Raw genomic sequence first — 23,367 nt, 5'->3', positions numbered from 1 at the left:
ATCAGGCCTTTAATTAATCCTCAGTGAAAGCCAAGCTATGACATTTTGACTGGGCAGGCTCCAGTTTTGGACAGGTCTTGATTTATTGCGACTGAGTCTCAACCTACTTTGATTTATTTCAGCTTTGGGGAGGAGGGCAAGCACTGAACAGAAAAAGCACTGTTGGATGCAGAACATGTGATGCACGTAAAGGACCTCCAGAGTACTGTGGCCCAAATGACAAACAGCTCAGACAATTTGCAATAAAAATAAAATAAAAAAAGTCCAAGTGTTGAAAAGATTTTGGTGAAAGAAATCACTTCAAGCAACAACAACCACCACCACCAAAAAAAGCAACAAATAACAAAAGGCTTAGTGAACTAGGATCAAACTATTTGGCAGAAAGTGCCAACGAAGGAAGCCCATGCCTTATCTCTAAGTAAACAATAAATCCCTAGTCACTCATTAGTGTTAATCATGCCTCTCATCTGCATTCAGCTAAATACAGAGAGGCAGAACCAATGCTTTCCTGATGAGTAGCTTTCAAAGAAAAGGATGTTCTGCTATTGTCTGCCAACTCGCCTTGGGTGGATGTCCTTTTGCAGGTCCCCCTCTCTAACCCGAAGGTGCACGGCATGGAATGTGCCAAGTCTTCTGGACAGTGGGAACAAAGGCAAGCAGGGCCAAACTGCTCATCTAAATAAAGCCACAAACATTATAATAAATAGGAGCCACTGAAAAACAAATCCAATCTGCTCAAAATATAAAGCTTTACTGTTTGTGAGCAGGCTTATTCTCTTACTTAGACCCTTTTCTTGTCCTATTTTAATTCACATTCTGTACAACAGATGACTGGACAAGTTTATTCTGAATACTATTGTAGCAGTGGCAGGCTTGTAGGCCTGTATGCGCCGGTAGGCTCTTGCCCCTAACTGGGTGGAAAGGCTGAGCTGGATTTCTGTGCCCAATACAAAATTACTAATTCTACAGAAATGCAGGATATTCATATGCCAGTAAATGGGATCCTACAGAGCCAGTCCCTTTTAGTTTTAGAAGTCTAATTAGTGTTAAGGACAATTCTCAAGTTAAACTGTTGTACTGGCACATCCTTTCCTCACATCTCTTCACTCTGTAAGAAAACAAATCTTCAACACCTAATGGAAATGTTTGCTATTTTCTATGCGTGTTTTTGTTTTGTGCCCTACTGGACAATTTCGGGCTCCTTTCACAGGCAGAATCAATCACAGTGGCAGCTGATAGCTCACTTTGGCCAAAGAGCAGGTGATGAGAATACAGCATTCCCCTATCAATTAGGGGCTTATTTTGTCCCCTATATGAGGATGCAGCATATCACCATTAGCTGAGCTCCTCCTGAGTATATATTTCTTTTTCTCTGCCAGACAGTGCTCCTTCTAGCTGCTGGTTCTGGGTTGGATTCCAGATGCTAGCTTTCATCCAGAGCATGAACACTACCATTTTATTCTGTTTACAGGCAGTTTTATTTTCTAGCTTTTATCAGCCTTCATGAAATATAAAAGTTTGTGTGATTTTTCCTTCCAAGAAAGTGTAGTAACAGTGTGAGATCCAGAATCACCTTATAATACCAACACAGCCAGAATTTGCAGCAATAAGTTAGTAGGCTGTTTCAATGAAAGACTTTATATGAACGAGCATCCCAGTGAAACCCCATATCTAGGCAAAAAGGATCACTTTCAGATACTACTAATAAAACTAGCTTAGTTAGGAGTCAACAGTTTTACAAGCAACTCCAGAAAATAAACAATTATTCAAGAAATTGCTAAGATTGTGTTTTCAGAATTTGGATTATTTTTCCCCCCAACTTGAAATATATATGACACATTGTATTTAAATTATCAGACTGCCACAAATCGGTGGAGCTAAATGACTATCATCAGCATGCAATTTCATTACACAGTTTGTTTACAAACCTCATATGAATAAATTAAACCAAGGGAACTGAGGCTTATTTTTGTTTACCACAGTGTATTTTAAAAGTAAATGTCAAATGTGCATGATTCTGCTATTATTTAACACTATTTTCTGCAATCACTCCAAATGAATGTGGTAACGATGATTAATTCACTTTTGTTTTGGGTGGACTTTTTACTAAAATTTGTTCTTTTGGCAGCCACAGTTTTACACATGTGCCTGTTGGTTTTACACTGCCCCTCTTTAGATGTGACCTTATGAAAATCAGCAACAAAAAAGACTTCTTTGAGGAAGACTAATTTACTTAATTACAAGGAGTGGGCAGTCATGCATCAATTTCATCATTCTGTCATACTTGAGGCTGAAAACAGGCACAGTGGGCCAGGTGAAAACCCTTTATTATACTTCCTGTTTATATTGGTAATGCATTAAATGGAATTTTAATGTCTCCTGAGGTCACTTTTAGAGGCAAATAGGGAAATTGTGGCTGTCCCTATCACAGGTGTATGGAGTAACTCTGTGTGGGCACAGAGCCTCTTTCTCTTCTGCTAGCCTCTGCCTCCCCAAGCAGAAAAGTGAGATGCAATGGATAAAGTCATGTCCCACTGAAATCAATAATCATATTATTAGAACAAGATTCCTCTCCAAACCAATTCCTGTAGTTGGTTTGTAGCATGCTTGGTCTTCAGGCTCGCCTGGAAGGCAGGGAGGAAAAAGCCCTACAGTCTTCTTGAGGCTTGTGCACTTCATGTATGTGCTCTCACCCTTTCTTGCTATCAGGATCAAATAGTATTTTCTAAAATGTTTTCTCAGCACCCATATTTGTAGGACTCTGTCAAAATGCTGTACATTATATGAAGTGTTACATTAGTGTGCTTGGACCACAAGAACTTTCACAACCTCCAATCAACACCGGTTGTAAATTGTTACTCACCTACCCTTGAGTTACTGTGTAAAGAAAAAAAAAAAAAAAAAAAAAGATTCTCCTAGAGATGAGGCACCAGGTAGCATAGTTAGCCTGGAAAAGCTCCTTGGAAGGCAAGCTCCTTCATGCTCCATGTTGGCATTCCCAGAAAGCAGAGCACAGCCATGCCCTGCCCCATGCCAGGCTCTGCACTGCAAACCAGTATAATTTCTGCTACGAGTACTACCAATGCATAAAGTCACATTCCAGCAGTGCACGCCATGGTTATGGCACAAGAGTCACTGGAAAAGGTTTACAAGGTATTATGGGCTGAAATAATAAATAAACAACAGATACATGGAACATGCACAAATAGGAGCAGTGGTGATTACCCAGCTGCAGTCTGAATATGGCACTTATAATACCACCTTCTGTTGGCATGGGGGTTCAAAAGCAAGGCTGCCAGCAGCCAGGAGATGATGGTGGTGAGGGGTACAGTGCCCAGCAACAGCGAAGCACGTCTTGGGCTTTCCCTTGTTGAGAGACAGACCTATCATGTCTTGGTCTGTCACGTAGCCTACAGACCATCCTATCTCACGCATCCTGACACCTTCCCAATAACCTGTAGTGTGGGAGATGAACAGTTTTAAACCAGCAGTATTTTTAATATATATCTACCTTGGATATAAATAATAATACTGGCAATAAAATGAAAAGGGTATGCTTAAAATATTTTTCCCTTGTCAATTATTTCCCCTTAAAATAAGTATGATATATTAAAAACCTGATGCTTGTTGAATTTAAAACACCTCAGAGGAAGAAAGAAATTCCCACCAGATACGGAAAAGTAGGGTTTGTCTGGAAATAAATGCAGCATAATAAATTAATGGTAAGGGGGAAAATATGCCTCTATTGCATAAGAAAAAATATTGCTTTAGCAACACAAAGCATTACTTTTTCTTCTAAAATAAAGCACAGTACAGCGAGATTGTATGATTTGTACCAACTTTTCATTATGTCAAAAGCAACATGTGTGCCTGGTATTATAGCATTAGGCTTGCCTTGGTAAACTGTTACTGGGTAGAGTAACATCTCACTTGATAGAGGTTAAGGCAGAAATAGGAGTTAATGCTCTACTAATGCAATTTACTGCTCCTTAAAGAAATCTGCAAAATGCACTTGGAAGATACTAAAAAAAAATAAAAATTCATTTGCAGATCAAGAAATAATAACACACAACTTACACTAGAAATACCAGCTTCTAAGGAGTACAAAAGCTTGCTATTAAGAGCAAATTTAGAGAGTAAGCATATTTCCATTATGGTGCTTGTTTTAATAGAAGCTTTTAATAGAAGCACAACACAAATGTAAGTAAGATGAAGTCAGTTCAACACCCAACACACCTATGGACACAACAGTTTAGGCAACGGTTCACAGTAGGGGCTCCCAGCTGGAGGTCACAGTTCTTTGAGGTTTCAAATGGTTGAGTTTGCCCTGCTTTCCTCATGCTATTGACCAAGAAAGACAAAGCTAGGCAAAACGTGCCTAGACTGCATTCAAGTCTATAAAAAACCCTAATAATTTGTCCTTGCAGACAGGCAACGTTTCACAATAATTGTTAGGGATCTCCTAATTTTGCTTCCTCAAATCCAATACCAGATCCTTTAATCCCACTGTACATGGGCCTACTCACTCAAGAAACATCACCAAAATCCTTATTTCACTAGGAGCAAAGAAATGGCCAACAAGGTTGCTAGCACCAGAAGCTGCCCTGTGCATCAGCAGGATATATGGGGAACAACAGCATCTGTGTTTCCCTGCGCCAGTCAGCTTCAATCTGCACAAAGGAGGAAGTGCTAGGAGGGCTTGAGGGAACCACCAGCCCTCATGTAAGCTGCAGACACAGAACGATGTCAGGGATCCACTACTTAATTCATTCTCCTCTTCCATGGCTGCAGGCAAATCCATCCCAGCCACACTGCTAAGCTTATTGGAGACAAGGGCTAAGAAAATGCCAGTGTTGCTCACCTACCTTGTAAGTGTAATGCCCCTCACACTCCTGAGGAAACAAACAATTGCTCTTGTTGCAGAAATCACATGGATTTTGAAGGGAAGAGAGAGAGAAATCCAGCACATGACAGCAATAAGCTTTCTTCAAGTACTTAACCTGGTAACCAAGCCAACCGTCCCCAGGGGAAGCTTAATGTCAGCCAAAGAAGGCCAGCTGGAAAGTTCAGCTGCTCTATCTTTGGACCATTAATGTTGGTTGTTAGGTCACGGCTTCATCCAAAAACACCTACAGCTAAAATTCAAGTATTTCTGCTAAAACTAAAAGTGGCATATTAAGTGCACCCTGTGGGTTTGGGGAATGTTTCCCATTCAAACAAACAAAAAAATGGTATTTTTTCTCCATACCCGGATCAGGAAAGAACAGTCACTCTGCTGATAACCAGTCTTAATAATACACAGAATATTAACAGCTAGAGTACAACAAAAGTGAGCCCTGACATTTTAATTTATACTATGAAATATTTCTTCTTTCAGTGGAATGACCTGAAATTGTTGGAGGGCTAAAAACTTTGGTTCTGGGAATGCACTGCCCATGATGTTCTACTGGCTTCATTTCAAATTAAAACAATTACTGTATAGTGAGGATGTTACCACACAGACATAACAACACCATTAACTATTTTTGACTTCCAGTGTAAATTGAACCACTATGGGGTTTTAAAAATGTCCTCATTAAATTTTAATGATCTGTTTTAAGGGATATTTTTCCCCTTATTAAAATTAAAACCAACCATGCTATACAGCTTTCTCAGAATGTGGTGCATTACTTTAGGATTCAAATAAATCTGTAAATCATAGATTAGTTAATAAAAAGAAACTATCTGGGTTATTACAGGTCGGGCTGGTAGCAGTACCTGTTATTAATGTTGCCTAGCATTTACCAATAAAAGAAGCTTCTTCCTGTTCTTTAAAATGCTGCCAAATACCATCTGACTGGATAAAAAAATTCTGAGTTCAAAGGTAGACACACCTGGTTGTGGGGTTTTGGTTTTTGTTGGGGTTTATTTGTTTGGGTTTTTTTTCCTTCTCTTTTTTATCCCCCCAACTCATGATAAGAAAAAGAGCAAGGAAAGGAAAAAAAAAAAGGTCAATTGACGTGATTCAGCTAATAAAAAAATATGTTTAATTTGTATTAAGTTCCCCACAAACCTCAATATTTTTTTCCACGAACTCAGGGTTTCCTTGTTGTACAGTAAGTGTAATTTGAAATTTTGCATGCAGAGGGCTAGAGAATGTTTGTGAGATTTCCATCAGATTTGCCCCAAACCTGCACAATTCATAAACTTCGTGTGGACTACATTAGAAAAAAAAAAAAAATATTGTGGTTTACATATGCTCGAGAGGCTTGTGGGACCTTTGCTGTTAAATCTGGTGACGATTCACTTTATGGTGAACACACTCCACCCCGTGATGAGGCAGTGGCTGCCCTCCAGGCACAGCTGCAGCCTGGAGCAGGACGTCTGGTGTACTTGCTCCCTGGCAATCCCATCTACCTCGTGAGATTCATCTCTTTCCCACAGTCTCATCTGCAGTTGTCCCAAGTTAAAACCACCATGAGACTGACTAGAAAGAGAAACAGACCTTTTTTAAAAAAGTCTGATTTGTTTTCACCTTGGTGTTACATTGCCACCTGCTAATGAGTAAACATTGTACTGCAGCATGCACTGGCACAGATTGCAATAATGGTATATATATTGCATTATATTGTCTTTCTGCTGGCATCCAATCCTATCCCAAGTATAAGGATAGCTCCTATACATGGACTGTCATCATTATACTTGTTTCTCCACACTTTGCCAGACAGAGCAGAAAAATAAAATCATAGGAACACAGCATGCATATAAAGTTACTTCTGAAAAGTGCCTTAATTTGCTAGTCTACAAGAAAAAAATGCTGCAAAAGCAGAATTTGTCAGGAGGACTCTTGTGTTATTTGAAGAGATACTGCATTCAAGCTACAATGGCATAATAGGTCATAATAGGTCTCAGAAATATGACAACAATACATAATTTATCAATCTGGAAACCTTATACTTGAAAGAAGCCTTAGTCTAACCTTTCCATCATTCCAATTGAATTGTAAGACCACCGGTGTAACAAGACCATTTAGAAAACCACCGGGGTGGCCTTGATAATAATACACGTATCATTGTTGAGGCACAGGAAACTAAACCAGATGGTTTTGCCGAGGGAAGCAGTTTTTTGGCTTTGTAAAGCCTAAAAACACTAATAGGTCAAACAGGAAAGTGGTGAAAGAGAAAGCTAAAGGAAAATTTATATAAATAAGAAAAAATCTTTTTACAATTATATTCCCTCACATAAAAATGGCTGCGAAAAAATAAAAAGAGGGAAATGTTACTGTAGTTCTGAAATAGATCAGGATAGTTTTCCTGAAAGGAAAAGGTCTAGCAGCAGCCCTTACAGTAGGCACTGCTGCTGGAAATCAATACCATATGACATGCATTAGACGGAATACCTACATCTTGTAATTAAACTCCTTTCTTTCCTCGTTTTTATGTTTTAAGTATGGAGACCATTCACGTCCATTGTAATAAACTACTTTCTTGTTCAATCTTTTACTAGCACTCATACCAAACTCAAAGAGAAAACAGCACATGCATGCACCTCTTAAAATATGTGAAATTGAAAATCATCTCAAAAAAATCATCCACGCATAAACAGAAATATACATATGTTAAAATTCACATAGACATACATATATACACATGGTATGTGTGCGCAGGCATACATGTATAAAGCATGTTTGAATTTTCTCACTTATGCTGTAGTTATTTAGAATCACATTCTCTATGGACTTCAGTATTTCAAAAACCATGAAAGAGTTGCTTTGTTTTGTTTTTATTTAATGTAAACATCATCTTCGTGAGTAAAATTGAGATGATAGTGTGTCACTGTTGGGAATTGCAACTATTTCTAATAGTCAAGAAGTCTAATCCAAACTACACACACTGAAAGAAATGTATTATAAGCTCATTTATAGTGTGTGCAGCCTTATTTACCAAAATGTAAGCTTTTATTTGGCATTAAAAAGGAAAACTTTTACTTTCACAGTTGTTCAAAACCATGTTCTCTCTTCATAAGGGAAGGTTTGCCCCTAGTTTCAAAATCTGAAAGATATTTGAGAATTATACCTACTTTTTGCTGGCATCAAGTCATGCTCTAACTGAAATAAAACATAATTATTTAAATATCAACTTTTTCTCTGCTTGCATGGGACAATGGAGAAGAAACGTACACTGAGGAGAGCTTTACCATATGCTTATTGTTTGTGACAGTTCATTTTGGTACTGCACAGAAATAATCTTCAAGAAAATGTTGAAAATCTTCAATCCAACTCCAAAGTTCTTAACTAGAACCAGACAGTTAAAAGAGTGGTTTCTGAAGCAAGAAGTCAAGTGGGACCACAGGCGCCTTACTCCATCAGCTTGATGGAGTCTACCTGGACAGCAATAAAGAGAGAGAAATGACTGGGGTCACAGGACCCTATTTTGAGTTTCCATGAGAGACAAGCCAGGGAGACACTTGTTCTGTGGCCTGTGATGACCTCTACCACCTCATATCAAGACTTGAACTCTTTTGCAGGTTAGAACATTTCAGCTGAGGTGCAATGTGCGCAAAGAATTTACTAAAACAACGTCATCATGAGTCAACACTGGCAGTCCACTTATCTATGTCTTTTCCCTATAGGCTCAACCAGCAGGAAGAAAATCATCTTTACTTCTTCTTGGACCTGCTGTTCCAGCACTCTTGTGTCACTCTATTGCAAACGCCAGTGCCTGTGGGTCAGTACTGGGTGTAACTCACAGAACAATTTAGCATATTTCATTTGAGACTAGTTACCTGTGCTGTGGCCGCTTACATTTGCTGTAATGTATCCTGAGAACTGGATCATTATTTGCATAGATGATTGAACATACTACCATGGTCAAATGTGACTTCATTTATCCTGGACACATCATCCTCCACATGTCCTAAGCATTTAGATGAGGAAATCAAAGAATATTCTGCTGTTGGTAAGCCTGTACTTTCTTTGGGAAGATGTTGCTTTCTCAAAAAGCATTTCGGCATGAGGCTTAGTTCCACATCTTATAAAAAGGACTACAGATTTTTAAACTATTAGAAAGAAACTAAGGTGGAATTGTCATTGTCTCTGACACATGTCCTTCTAGAAAAGATACTGCTCCAGCAAGTACCTGTCAAGGGTTTTATGAATGTTCAGTAGTTGTTCCAAAGGAGACAGTCCATCAAACCTTTCTCCTAAAGGTTCATACAAGCCCTGCTGCTCTCACAGTTACTTCGCTTAGATGGCAGTAATAAGATAATCAGTTAAGTGGATTATCACATGAATCAGAGCAGAATTGATATAAGTTTATGATTGATTTGTCTTAATAGAGCCATTAATTTTCCCAGCTCAAGCAAGCTGACGGACAGGAAAAGTTCTCATTCAGAAATACACAAAATACACTTGAGTACCTGGATGGCTCAAAAATCTTTACGCTCATACTCAAAGAAGTCTAGCATTGAGGATTTAAAATTATATCTTAATTTTTATTAGAAGCAATTAACATTGAGAATAGAAACTAAGCAGTAAGAAGAGAAGAACATTTTTTGCTTCAGTCCATAACAAAAGGTAATCCTTATGTAAAAGCATGCCATTAAGTTCACAAGCCAATTTCATAATTATATGAGGTATTGGTAGTTACATAGGCAGATATAACTGACTTTGCTTTTATAACCAACAATCCTCAACAAAGGAAAACTTTCACAAGGAGCTATTCCGCCGCGCTGATGAAAAGACGTGTCAGAAAAAACTTCACGTCTCATCAGACTAAGGTAAAACTTATCTCAAAAGACAACACATCCTCAACACTCCAAGAAAACCAAAAAATGGAACTAGAAATGCCTTGGCCAACCGCTTTGCTGGTTGAATCCATTTCTTATGCACAAGAGGAAAGTAAGAGTTCAAATAATGCTTTTTGGCAAGAGTTTTTATATTTAAACATGCACACAAACATACGAGAAGGGATTTCCCACAACAGAAATGATAGCAGCTGTCTCTAAGGGTGAGTCTCTACCTATTACAGTGGTGAATAGAAGAATCATGAATAGAAGACCCACTGATGGTGAGTGGACATTTAAACACAGACTGCATCACGATAGATTAGATTTTACTGTCTCAATTTCAACAACCACGAAAGGATTAAAGACAATAAAAATGACTGCACTTTTTCTTGTGCATTTTAATTACGAAGTAAAGTACATGCCATCATCAGCACCAATTTGAAAAAAAAAGTAAGATGGAAAGTCTTTCTTGAAGCAGTTTCTTAATGTGCTTGGTTGGACTGTACAATAACTTACTAAATTAGTTAAACTGTTCTTCTTAGCTTTCTTTTTTTCTTTTTTCATTATTTAAATATAAATTAATGGAAGCTGATTGCCATACATTTAGAATATCAAATGGTCCCTGATTTCACCATGAATCTCCGCACATGCTTTATTTTCAGCATTTGTCTAGACCTGTAATTAATAGGAGTCAGTTATGACCCAATTATGAGTACTCAGTAATTGTTGCCTGAAATACTGCTGGATTTCTATTGAAGGCAAAAGAAAATACTTCTGATCTGTACAAATACTTAAAGACTATTAAAACTATTACCTTTGACTTGTTTTTTTACTTTTGTAAGATATACATTGACAGGTTTTTCCACAGCATTCATCAGTGCAGTATTTCTGCTCTCTGCACAACACTGAGGTGTGTGCAGTTCAACTGCAGAAGGCAATCTGAGCAGCAGCATGTGATAAAGAGGAAATTAAAGGAAAGGAAGAAAAAGTTGCAGCTGTTGAACTCTAATATGAACTTGTTCTTTTCCCAGAGCCACTTTGCAACACGACTATGTTCTATTTGTTGGCTTTCTCTTTACATCTTTACACTTCAATGTGTCTATTATGTCCGCAAGAACAATACTTTAAGGTTTCTGATGCAGGTATACTTTCATGACTTCATTTACAGTATTTAGCATCTAGGAAATTAAAAAACCCCTACCAACTACTGGTTGACGTGAATTTTTCTAATGCTCCAAGTCAAATGTTCCTGAGAATCTATATTTATTTGAATTAAGACTCTTGGGTGAGTGTCTGAGGAAATTTTTATAATGTCTTGTGTTTTATAAATGAGATATAGAAACGAGTCAGACTGTTAAAGCTTGCTATTGTACTAATACTTGAAAATACCTAGCAGACAGTTTACTAGAACTTTCTGCAACAAATAAAAGGTGTGAGTTACCCAAACCAAAATAGCACACAGAAGATTCATATATCAATAGCTGATATATTGTTTTTCCGCTTCCAACTCAGCAGCATTGATCGTCATCTCTAATTGTCTTCCCATGAGACTTGTGCTCAATCACAGTAGGGTAAAACTGGAGAAAGGGGTAGTGAGAGGCAGCAGCAATTTCTGAAAAAATGCTAAGATCTACTTACTTTAAGATAAACTAATAATCTCCCTCCACCCCACCCCCCCCATTTCCCCCATTTTTCGATGCCTACTTACTTATTTCTATTTTGTTGTCTTCAAAAACTGAAAGGAAACCTTTCTTTCTAGTGAGTTAGACTTCCTGGTCTTCATTCACCAGCACAATGCCACTGTTCCCGCAAGTGGCAGTTCAAGTCCCAGCTCAAAAACCTAATCAAACACATATTCCAACTATTCTCCTCTGATACAAATTATGTTTAAACATCATGTATACTGTGATCAAAGCTCAAAAGTCCTGACTTCTGCTTGTGCTTTGTAACCACTATACGTTCTCTACTCCAATACATACAGGATACAGTCTTTCCACAAAGTCAATGGGAGATCGGCCATCAACTTTCATGAGATCAGGAATTGACCCATAATGTTTTATAAAACAACAAAAAGGAATGTATTTATGGTTTTATTATTATCCCTAATAAGGAAACAAGGAGAAAGAAAACACAGTACGTGGTCTAGTCTATATGCACATGTGTTACTTGTATTAATATCAATGGGACTTAAAAGTGCATATGGAGAGGATAAGCTATATCCCTATGTGTTCAGTCATATGCTTAAGGAAGCTCCCCAAATGCTTGTAAATATGATCATGCTTTCTAACATAGTATGTATTTATTTGAACAACGTTAAATCTCTAAGCCCTACTTTCCAGTCCATTAAAGCCTCAAATAATTGTTTATTTCCAGCTTAAAGTTACTCTCTTTCTTACCCATTAAAATGATGCCTGTATCCACATTTCCACAATATTCAGGGAATTAGAGAATTGATAATAACTTTCCCATTATCCGAAGGGGTACCTCTCCGGGAAGAGAAATACTCAAGATGAACTATATTTTAGTAAGGAATTCTTTCCAGAAGATTTTGGGACAGGCCCAAAATGTGTAGCTGAAAGGTCTGGAATGCTACTTACACAACAAATGTGTTTGTGCTGTAGACCTTGGACAACTAAATTCCTTCTGGAGGCCAAAGGCCTTGAAACCTAGTCATTCTTCTGGATAGAATTGTTCTCATTTCCTTTTTGCTTTTAAAGGTTTGAACACAGGACAAGGGCCTGACCCACCAGGCACAAGAGGGTTATCCTGGATTACCCTTACGGAAGAAGACATCAGAATTCAACCCACGATTTATGATTTGGTGCAAGTTGTCTTGGAATGAGATAGCCAAAGCATTTACGGAATATCCAATGCCTGTTAGCAAATTATGCTCATTATCTTCCTGCAACCAAACAGTTTATTTGGCTTATCTTTTACTTCCTTTCAGTTGAGACTTGGTAACTGCCTTTATGAATACTCTTGACTATAGTTTTATCATTAAAAAGATCATTGAGATGGTTTACTGCATTAAATGCTTCAATCAATGTTGTAGCCACAAATATAAATCAATATTCATGGAGGCATAGTCATGACATTCATGGTGCCCATATCACATTACATGCAAATGCAGCACAGAACCAAAAGCCAACTTTATTTGTAGCCGGCTGCCAAAACTCACCTTCTTCGCTTACTTGATGTAACCCTTTTGATGTCAAGGCAATATGGCTGTTTACCCTATTTTAATACAATCCAGAGCAAAAGTTTACATTCTGGTATTATAATTTTGTTTTCTTGCTGTAAACAACACTTGAGAGCTCAGCTTTTACTTCACCTTTTAAATCTCAATTTACAATAAAAATCCCAAATTGGACTTTTCCTAATGAAATACTCGCTTTGTAATACAGAAAAACAAAACAAGCAGTCATCATCTTTTTAAACTACATCAATGAACGGTGAAGCCAAATCCGGTTTCCCAGCAAGGAATTATTAAAAGACAGAAATAGTCCAATGACCACAGGAAATCTTTAAGCACCAAAATGGGGACAAAAGTCTCCTGGGGAAAAGACAATATTTCCTACATGGTCATTCATGTCTCCTTGTAATACAATACAGGGGTATTGTTTATTTGTCTGCTTAAGTAGATGCATAGAATAAAATTAGAAACAAATCCTGAGTACAAAAACATTTCAAACACTAGATGCAGGCACATGTGTTGCAATACCTGATGTCACAACTATGTTGTGATGCTTCTTTGTAATGTATAACCAGCTAGACCTTTGATCACTTATACACACATCACTCTTGCCTCATTATAATAAAGGCCACCAACCTCCAGCAGGATCTTTGACTTCAGGTCATACTGCAACTTGCTGCAATCTTAATACTGGTCATAAAATTTGTCAAAACAATAGAAGAAATACTCTAAAATAGATTCCCTTTATTAGTCAGCCACCTCCCCCAAGGAATTCAGTCAAGGAATGTAAACCCAAAGATTTATTTTTCTGTTCAGGTCATGCCTGGGGTAGACTGCTGTGTTACTAAATTCTCTAGTCTGAAATCAAGAGCAAGACAAACTTAACAGGCCTCAATAAGCAAAACCATGTTGAGATAGCCCTCTGTGGACCATGACTTGAAGTTTCAGCAACAAGCATTATCCCCACCACGAAGATGGTTCAGAAAAAGGCACATGGCGCACAGCTTACCTCAACATAATCCCTGGCATGGCCCCAGTCTCTCTTAGCGTCCAGATTGCCCAGGCTGAAACAATCCAGCTGTCCAAGGTGAATTTTTGCTACTGATCGGCTAATTTTTCGAGTAACAAAGTTAGCCCCTGGAATAGAAATAAAAGGTAGTATCAGCACAGTTACAATGGCAGATAACTGGCCAGAAAAAATGCCTTGTATAGCTCAGCATATGGTACTTTCAGTCTTCATTCACTCCTCTAACACAACCTAGACCCATGCCACCTTTTATCATTTGAGTAGACTAAGAAGCTTCCAGTGCAAGTGTCACATTAGCTGCATTTTCACAGCAAACATCTTTCTTTGTGGGACTTCTTAAGCATTCCTAATTTGCTGCCTCAGTATTCAGTCCAGGCATAAAGCCAAAGAAAATCATTTGGAATGTCAGTTCTTAAACACAAAATGCAAAAGGTTACATAAAGAAGACAGGCATCTTAGACCACCCTCAAGATTTTTGTTGCTATTTCTTTTTTCTTTTTTTTTTTTTTTAAGGAATGCATGTATTTAAATAAATTAGTTTATTAGTTAAAAAAAAAAAGAGACTATTTATTCTCCAAAGGACTGTAATGGCTAAATGCATTTTACTTTTTTAGTTATTTGGGATTCTTTGTCCCTCAGGTTCAGTGAGATCATGAAAAAGTGATTTCAACTTCATCAGCTGAAGGCCACATATTATTTTATCATATTTCTGCATTTTATTCACTGTACTGCTTTGGCAATTTTGTGTACCCGTTTCTTCTCCCTGGAGAGTTGCTTTAAATAACACTTGTTTCTAGTTATTTTCATATCTTGATTTCTATATTATGATGGCTGTGATTCTAAAATGTGCTCAACAGTCTCCTCAAAAGCAGAGGGATTTGAATTTAGACCATGATTTCAGGCTAAATAAGCCCAATGGCATTTGCACACTAATGGGCCACAAAAATCAAAATTATATGCCTTTCAAATAGCTAAAAAAAATAAATAAATTATTGACTGGTGACAGATGATACCTCATCCAAATGGAAAGCAGGACGGTTAGTGAAAACGACTGCACTTGTAAAATGATCTTAGCAAGTTTCAAAAGTCCTAAGTAGTGCAGCTTGTAAATTCAATGCATATATGTAGCTTTTTTCATTGTGGAACTCTGCTTTTGGGATATGCATCTCAGTTTTCTCAGTTTCCTGTCATACTAATGATAGGCTGCTGCCTATCCTGTAAAGTCAAGAGCACCACAGCACCTTTTAGTGTCATCTGACTCTGCCAAAAGTAAAAAAACCCGAACAACAGATTGCACCTATAAGAACCATGTGGAATGAAGCAACAAAATAATTCAGACCTTACCACAGGATTAAGGTAGAATTTTAATTTTCTGTCAGCTGCTGAACTAATTGGAATTCCAGGTATTAGCCATTAAGAATATATCCATAGTTTGCACTTGTTTTTTAAAGGATGAAAATCATTATTTTCATATTCCCTGAAAGAGTGTAGATATATAAAGGAAGCTTACAAAACAGTGTGATTTGCAAAATTTCAGAAACAAAATATACTGGGGAGTCTTTTTTTATAGCAATATTCCCCAAAAATTGAACACATGGGTCAAGTGCAGGATAAAAGCCCAAGCCCTTCTTCCAGATTGCACCCTGCATACTCAACAGGAGAGGTATGCTTATTCCAAAGATAAACCAGTGCAAACCAAAGGACCGACACTGTGACTCTGCTATTGCAATTTCTGAAAGCAAAGTACTGTGGTTCTCCTGTTCCTGTCTGGATGGGCTCACAGAGGGAGTGGAGTTCTGGCTTAACAGAAATCAGTGACAGAGTCTCTTTGGCTTAGTCAGACTGGGACTTCACCAAAGTTTGTTTCCATTTATTATGTTATCAAAGTGCTTTGAGTTCTTTACACAGATTATTACTGATTAATTAAAAATAGATTCAAACTATTAAACAAACTTATTAGGAATAGCTCTGAAATTTCCTAACCTTCTGCACTCAAATAATTTCAGTTAGCATTATTATGCAGTAAATAATAGTTGAAGGAGAAGCTTTGTTTTCTAGGATAAAGTATATGACTTTATGTTCCAGACTGCAACTGACAATAAGCAAAGCTGGCCACTTTCAGCACTACATTCCCATTTGCATTAAAAGCAGTGAGAGTTCTAGTCATCATGTGCAGTTTTACTGTCAACCTTCACGATGAATGAATATCACCTTTCATTTTGGAGTAACCACTTTCTTAGCATAAAAAGAAGAAAAAGCTATTAGGTTGTGTGCGTGAGAGAGAGAATATTCATGCTATCCACTTAACTTGAAATGTATGAAAGATACTACACAAGAAAAAGCAGATTTGTCTAGCACAACATCCTCATAACTGCCATCTTCTTGCAGAGCCACTGATAACTGGAGAGAAATGATCTTCAAAGATCTCCTCCAAGCAAAATCCAAATATTCCTCAAAAGGCTGAAACGAAGAATTGCAGAGCATCACAGTGAAAACCAAAAACCTTTATTTTCCAGAAATATTCCACTAAGGGTTTAACAAAATCATACCAGTCCTCTTCGAAATGCCTCAGCATTAAAGTGGCGGAAGAAAACTATGCTACTGTTCATCCTGAGAAATGTGATTAGAATTCTGTTTTCATGCAACCAAGGACTGAATGGCACATTTCAGAAGCATTTAAATGATATGGTTCATAAATAATGTTTAAATATTGATTCTCTGCAAACATAGTATCTTAAAATATCCCACTACACTATATGTTTGATCCCATGCCATTAAATGCACATCATAACTAGAATTTAAGCCGATGCCCATTGAAGTCATACAAAATAGTTAAGGCTATGTCAGCATTTCCATTACAAAGCCCTGTCCTAGGGGTTTGCAATCAGGCTATAAAATCTTGCTTTGGCCTGAAACTTGGCAGACATAATGTCTCTTTCCTCAGGAATGATTCTATCTAAAAGGCCTATGAACAGTGCTACAGATATCCTTATACAACTGAATACAAAGTACCTTTTGAAACACAGAAATGGTTAGCTTCCTTCTTCCTCAGCAGGTATTGAGGACTTCCTAATGTTGAACCTACAAGAGCATTTTCCTCCACAAAGTGGCCAGCTAGTGCCAGCAAGAGTATCAACAGAGCTGGTGTGTTAACCACTTTGCCTTTCATGTTGATTTTCATCAGACCAAGATGATGCATCAGCTAAAATGCCGCCAGCTACCAGAGCTGACTAAGACCTACTTTATTATGCTACTAACATTAGTAATTCACATGGAGATGTGTCGGTGGTAGCAACAGAAACTAGCTTATATTGGCGGAGAAGAATGATGTCGAGTCCCACATTTGTTGCCTGGCTTTGTACTGCTTCCACAGTTCAGAGAGGCTTTGCAAAACACACCTCACTGCTCACACCTAGTACGAATGAACATGGAGTGTTCAAAAGTGTATTAAATGTGTGATGTATTTGTTACTTATTCAAACACTTTTTCAAAATGTGTGAGGGTGGCACTGTTCTGGGAGCTCACTATCCTACAGCAACCAAGAGAAGAGTTATTTCTGCTCCCTCTGTAGGGTCAAGCATGCTGAGCTAACTGCTTTGCATAGTTATCTATATAGCAAATATATCCAAATCATGATAGGCCACATTATGCTCTGGTTTGCATTGCTACTGACAGCACTGGAATTGCTGTACAGCAACAGCAGAGATCTGGCCAGGTGTTGCAAAGGATGCTTTGGTGTGTCCACACATTTTAGCAGTTCCATAGAGCCTCGATTGAGCAGTGCCTGACAAGTTTTTACATTTTAAAAGAGGCCTTAAACATGAGTTTTCATTATATTAATAGCTCTTTCAGGAAGCCTGGGCATTAGCTTAGATTTGTTTTCAAAACCCAAGCCCTCCCTCTGAGATCATTAGCATTCCAATAGGAATGATAAGGTCTGACTTTTACAAACCCGATTTATCCTAGATAGATAGGATTTTAAGCAAGGATTCCTCATCAAGAAGACCTAATCTGTAAAACACATAACTTTTCAGCAAACTACTATAGGAACAATACTACAGTAAAAAGAAATAGCAGAGGTATAATGCAATAGCTTCGGCTCTCCAGCCCAGGCCTGTTGCCTGCTGCACTGCCTGGCTCAGGGTGGAAAATAGCTTACACAGCTTATCCCTCCAAGAGGGACACTGCCTACATCTGGCAAAGACACAGTTTTGAAAGCTGGACACATCTCTCAATAGCACATAATTGAAACTATTGCTTTAGGAAGCATGCTCTCAATGCACCTACAGTTCCAAAGCTAGATGCCTCGAGAAAAAAATCTGTGTCTCTTTATAGGTACCCCATTCTTTTTATCAGCACTGGCATTTCACCCTTTGTGTATCATCAGAAAACTGGCTGTTTGAAGTAGGTGTTTATCTCTAGAATCTGCGGTGTGTAAGAGACAGCCAAATGGATGAAGTAGCTTTAAAAGCCACTGTTATAGTAACTATTTATTTTCAAGAACCCTCATTTTCCAAGCTCTCAAGGCTACATACAAAACTCAACAGAGGACAAAATTGTGGTCTTAGGAAGACTCTATCCCTGTATAACACTAGTTGTTTCATGCATAAGAAAATCCATCATTAATCCTAGTAATATCATAGAATAAGAGTCAGTCTGACAGCATTTAATAGCAATACTTATGTATCAGCTGAAACGCAGTCCTAGCACAGTCTATCAGGTTGCCATAACATCTTTGTCTTTGCTTTGCATAAAACATGATTAAAATGTTTCTGTCTCTGAAGGTGCTGGCACAAGAAAAAGGGTAGTTTTGGGGTTTTTTTTCCTCCAAGTTTTTACAGTTCTGGCATAGATTCTAGTGGAAGCCTAACATGTTCAAACACATTGTGTATCCAGTGCTTCTACTAAACCAAAGGAACATATTTCTTTTAACATACATATGTTGTAAATGACACATTTAATGAGATCATTAAAATGTTTTAATTGCCTGAAAGTCCACACCATTCATAATTTCCATTCTATGAGAAGCTTTTCCATTTTTGCAACAAGTTGAAATTAAAAAACAAAGCAACACCCACTTTTTCTAAGAAAAGAAGTCCAGTCTCCTTTAGCTTATACTGCTGAAAGTCGATATCAACTATTCTGAAGTCAATGGAGTTGTGTCAGTGTAAACCAGATAAAAATCAAGTTACAGATCTTTAAATTACCCTTCCATATTTTGGGTTTACATGCAATTTTCAACTGTATTTTGATCAAAACAACTGACACTGTACTGCATTTTGGTAAAACTAATAGAGCAGATAGATAGTTAGCATATGCTAAACAGTCACATAACTTCTGACTCCATTCTCAATTTTAAATAACAAATTGTTCTTCTTACAACAACAATCATACAAAGTAGAAACATCACTGGAAACAAAGGAAAAAATTACTGTTAAAGGTGATTTTTTTTCTTTCCCAGCTTTTCATAATATCCTGAAAATTTTACAGAGGAAGTACAACTACATTTGGATGAGCTTGCCAAAAAGTCCACAATCAGATTTTTTCAAAATGAAACATATATACGTGAAATAAGGGTGATACGATTTATAAGCAAATCATTGTAAAGTCATGCACTGCATGGGAAACATCTTCCTGAACTGATCAATAAATCATTTTATTTCCTGAAACATGACACATAGTCAGCTTTAATCCTTACGTTTTAATCCTGTATAGCATAGCTGGAAATACTTTGCTTCATCATAATATTTCCAGCTCCTTCTCAGTCCTTTAAAATAGTAATAGTACCTGATATGATAGTGGGTTTCTCAGATTTTTAATACATTTGCAATGTTTTTCAGATGTTTTCAGTTTATGTACCCTCAACTATTTTCCATGGAAACATGAGATACCTAAACAGGAAAAAAGGCTATTGACAATAGGCTTGTTTCTAAAGATTATTCTTCTTCAACTCTGTGGGAAATAATCATGTAACAATAAAATCCACAGATCATGGATTGAAAACTTGTCCCTCGTTATAAAGTAAACTTCATTTGGTATTACTTTAAAATGTGTGATTTCAATAAAACAAAGTGGTACTAATTCCTTTAAATATTGCTAACAAAGACATTAATTGGCATATCAATGGAATTATTTCTTTTTATAACATATTGACACACAATGCAAAAATTAAAATGTGTTAAGTCTGCTTGGCCCCATTTTCCATTTGCACCACACTTTTCAGTGGAATTCCTTGGGTAATGGAAAATATACTACTACTTGTATTTTAAAAATGAGGAGATTGAGGTAGAAAAGTAAAGGTGTGCAGAGGTAGGAAGCATGAGCAGCAGGAGGGCAGCACACTGGAGTGGGTTGAGTCTCTTCAACCCAAGAGCACCTCTGCCCCCAACATCCACTTGTACACTGAGAACATTTGGATAGCTGAGGGCAACAGGAGATTGTACGAACTACACCCAGAGGGAGCAAAAATAATTTCTATACTCTGAGGGGAAAGTATGAATGAGGAATGGCAGAGTACAGAAATTGGAAGGGAACGCAGAAAAACAGGGAGACTTTTCTTTTCCCCCATGGTCAGAAAGATAGTATGAAGCTTACCTGGAGGGACAACTAGTAAGCCCTGTAAAAGGTGGTCATGGAAGTAGAATGAGAGAGTAGGTGGCATTTGTCACAGCACAGAGAGCTATGCTTCCCTGTGATTCAGTGGAGCTAACCCTACACTGGGGATCTGTCATCGGGGCTTTAAACTCTTCATGACTGTTCTGCACCTCCCAAAGAACAATGATAGGATGATTTCTATGACTACAGACCAGCAGTTCTCTAAAGTGACTGAAAAAAATGACATTTAATTAGCAACCAATCTGCATGTGTAATGTGTAACACAAAGCTATTCAATTTCAGATTCAAAACACCCTTATTCATGACTAATTATACATCTCAGATCTATTATATGGGCCTTTTTAAAAGGACAGGGTGGCATACCAGCAATATCTGCTGGGCAAAAGGTGCTATTTTAGTATATTTCCTCCACATAATTTTTCTTAAAGTATTTTCCCCTCAGGAACTGTACACTGAACAGGAAAAGGTAAGGCATCAAAGATTCTTATAAAGGAAAAACCAAACATTAATACCGAAAACAATATGTAAAAGTGTTATTCCTGTTCCCAAGTTTATGCTGTTAATGGCACTTACATAAACAAAGCTGCGTTTCGCTTACAGAAAACTTAACCTTTTGCTCCAAACTATTCACTTTGATTTCTTAATCGCAGTTCATATACACTACGTTGTAAAACAAAGGTAAATGTCTTCAGCCACTCTGGTTTGTTAACACTTCTAAGCTGTGTTTTTTAAATTGTACAACTAATGTTATTGAATCGAACCTCTCATTTAAGCTGTCACAGAACTAGACAAGCCCTTGCATGTGTGAGCTATGGGTAAGCATGAATGTGCTTGCCCATCAGCACAGACTCTTTATATTCATTAAGCATGTGTAAACAATTGGAGTTACGTACATGTTTTGCTGAATTGGTGCTAAAATAGCTAGGTAAAAAAAAGAAAAAGAAATAAATTTAGCAATTGTACAAAATGAAAATATCATGCAGCCCAAGGCAACTTGCAGAAAAACAAATTTCAACTTGTTAAATACCTATCAAAGTTCAGACATCTGTGCCCTTAAATTTAGCACCCCTTTCCTTTTCTTGCTGTCTTTCCCCTCCTCCATCCTCTCAGCAACCAGTAGCACATCAAAAAAGGTGCTGTTTGATAGTTCAAGCTGAGACATTCAGCTTTTACCCTAGCACTCCCTTGAGATGAAGCAGGCAAAGGTTTTAATCTTACCTGGTGACACATGACTGACTAATACAGTTTCTTGGACCTTCTGACATCTGAGGGACTAAGCCTGGCTGGTCTCTCAACCCCTCCAGGTGGCCGGGACATCAGCTTGTGGTAGGTCACAGTATAATCAAAGCCTTCCACAGGTGTTCTGTGTCTTTCTGCACACCCATATTAGTGTTAACTTTTAATGTGCAAATTTCTGAGTATAAAATGTGTCATTTCACTTCAAGTCAGGGGTAAAAAGAACTTTCTTTTACTTCTGATGAAGGCAAAAGACTGTAATAAGAGCTAGCCTTAAAACCAATCACAATGGCATACAACTTTGCTGAGTCAGTGCTGATGTATTTTCTTGGAGAGAGAAAAATGGTCTAGCTGCAGCCAAATAACTTACTTGAAACTTTTCCTCCCACACAAACTAATAAGCAGTCTTAGACGGGTTTGACACTTATACAGTATAACTCAAGATGTTCGTAAATCCATGTACCTCCCTTTGGAGCTTTGTTGCTCAACTGTTTTTCTCTTAGGACTTTCTTCTGCTTAGCTTTGCGACAGTGGTAGTCCTCCAGGCACCCTTTAGTCCCTCAGTACATCATTTGGTAAATGCATTTAAATTTTCATAAACCCCCTTCGCTACAGGAGTCCTGGAGCCACCAAGAGGGGTCCTGAAACACAGCTGAACTGGATTTCCAGAGAGCTGGAAAGTGCCATTGGCAAAGAGCTCATTGAGAGGTAGCAAGGTGGGGACTAGTGAGAGCTGGCGGGAAAGAGAAAAAGAAATCTCAGCTTCTGCAAACACAGGTGGCATAATTTTTTCTAGTAGTTGAACAGGGCACATAAAATGCAAGGTGTTACATTTCTTTCCATCTTCTGTTATGAATAATTAGATTGTCAGCTAGAATGTTGTGAGAAGTACATCTCCAACACCAGTGACGATCCCAAAAATTAAATGCACAAATCAATTGTGATGTTCTGTGATTACCAGTATAAAGATGAATTGTTCCAGCTACAAAACACCTTCAGAATCATAACAGATGAATCAAGTAAATGGTCTGACAGAAGAGTCAATAAAAATCTTCACACTGTGTGCTGTGGTGTGCTTTCAGCCCACTCTGCTTGCCCCTGCTGTCCCCATTTCCTGAACTCCGCTTTTACACAGGGACAAGTGAGGCTGCTGATGACAGAACAGGACAACACTAGAAGTCATTATCTTGTATAATACCAAAGCAACACCCCTCAAATGCAGATTTTAACAACAAGCCCCCTTGAAACAGGCTTCAAAGTAATTGAGGAGGATGGGACACATGACACATGGATAGACCCAACCCTAACAGTTTAAGAAGAGAACAGGAGGGAAAGGATGTCAATACACCAGGAAGACTGCAAGCCAACAACGACAGCATGTCCATTCTGCTCCTGAAAGACTTGGATATGTTTGGCCTAGCTGTGTTGGCCTCCTGTATTCAAAGAGCCCATAAAAACATTATTTCACCTAGCTGTAGTTACTGCTGGTTGCTTAAACTTCCCATAAAAAGTTATGTCCTTATTTCAGAGC

The 23,367-nt window shown here is 37.9% G+C and overlaps 1 protein-coding gene across 3 annotated transcripts in view; it reads right to left on the bottom strand.

The window, feature by feature from the left end:
* The window catches only part of GMDS (GDP-mannose 4,6-dehydratase), a 412,414-nt gene that overhangs the window by 209,909 nt on the left and 179,138 nt on the right, over nt 1-23,367 (bottom strand). For all 3 annotated transcript variants that reach the window (XR_003991441.1, XM_030486344.1, XM_030486358.1), the window contains one exon: nt 13,968-14,095. Coding sequence is in view for 2 of the 3 variants with exons in the window: in XM_030486344.1 (XP_030342204.1) it covers nt 13,968-14,095 (128 nt within the window). In the remaining variant the exon portion in view is untranslated. The remainder of the gene's footprint in view (nt 1-13,967; nt 14,096-23,367) is intronic.

The sequence above is a fragment of the Strigops habroptila genome, chromosome 1 (genome assembly GCF_004027225.2).
Source record: "Strigops habroptila isolate Jane chromosome 1, bStrHab1.2.pri, whole genome shotgun sequence".
NCBI lineage: Eukaryota > Metazoa > Chordata > Aves > Psittaciformes > Psittacidae > Strigops > Strigops habroptila.
The sequence above is the reverse complement of the archived record's forward strand: the minus strand, read 5'-3'. Positions and strand labels throughout refer to the sequence as shown.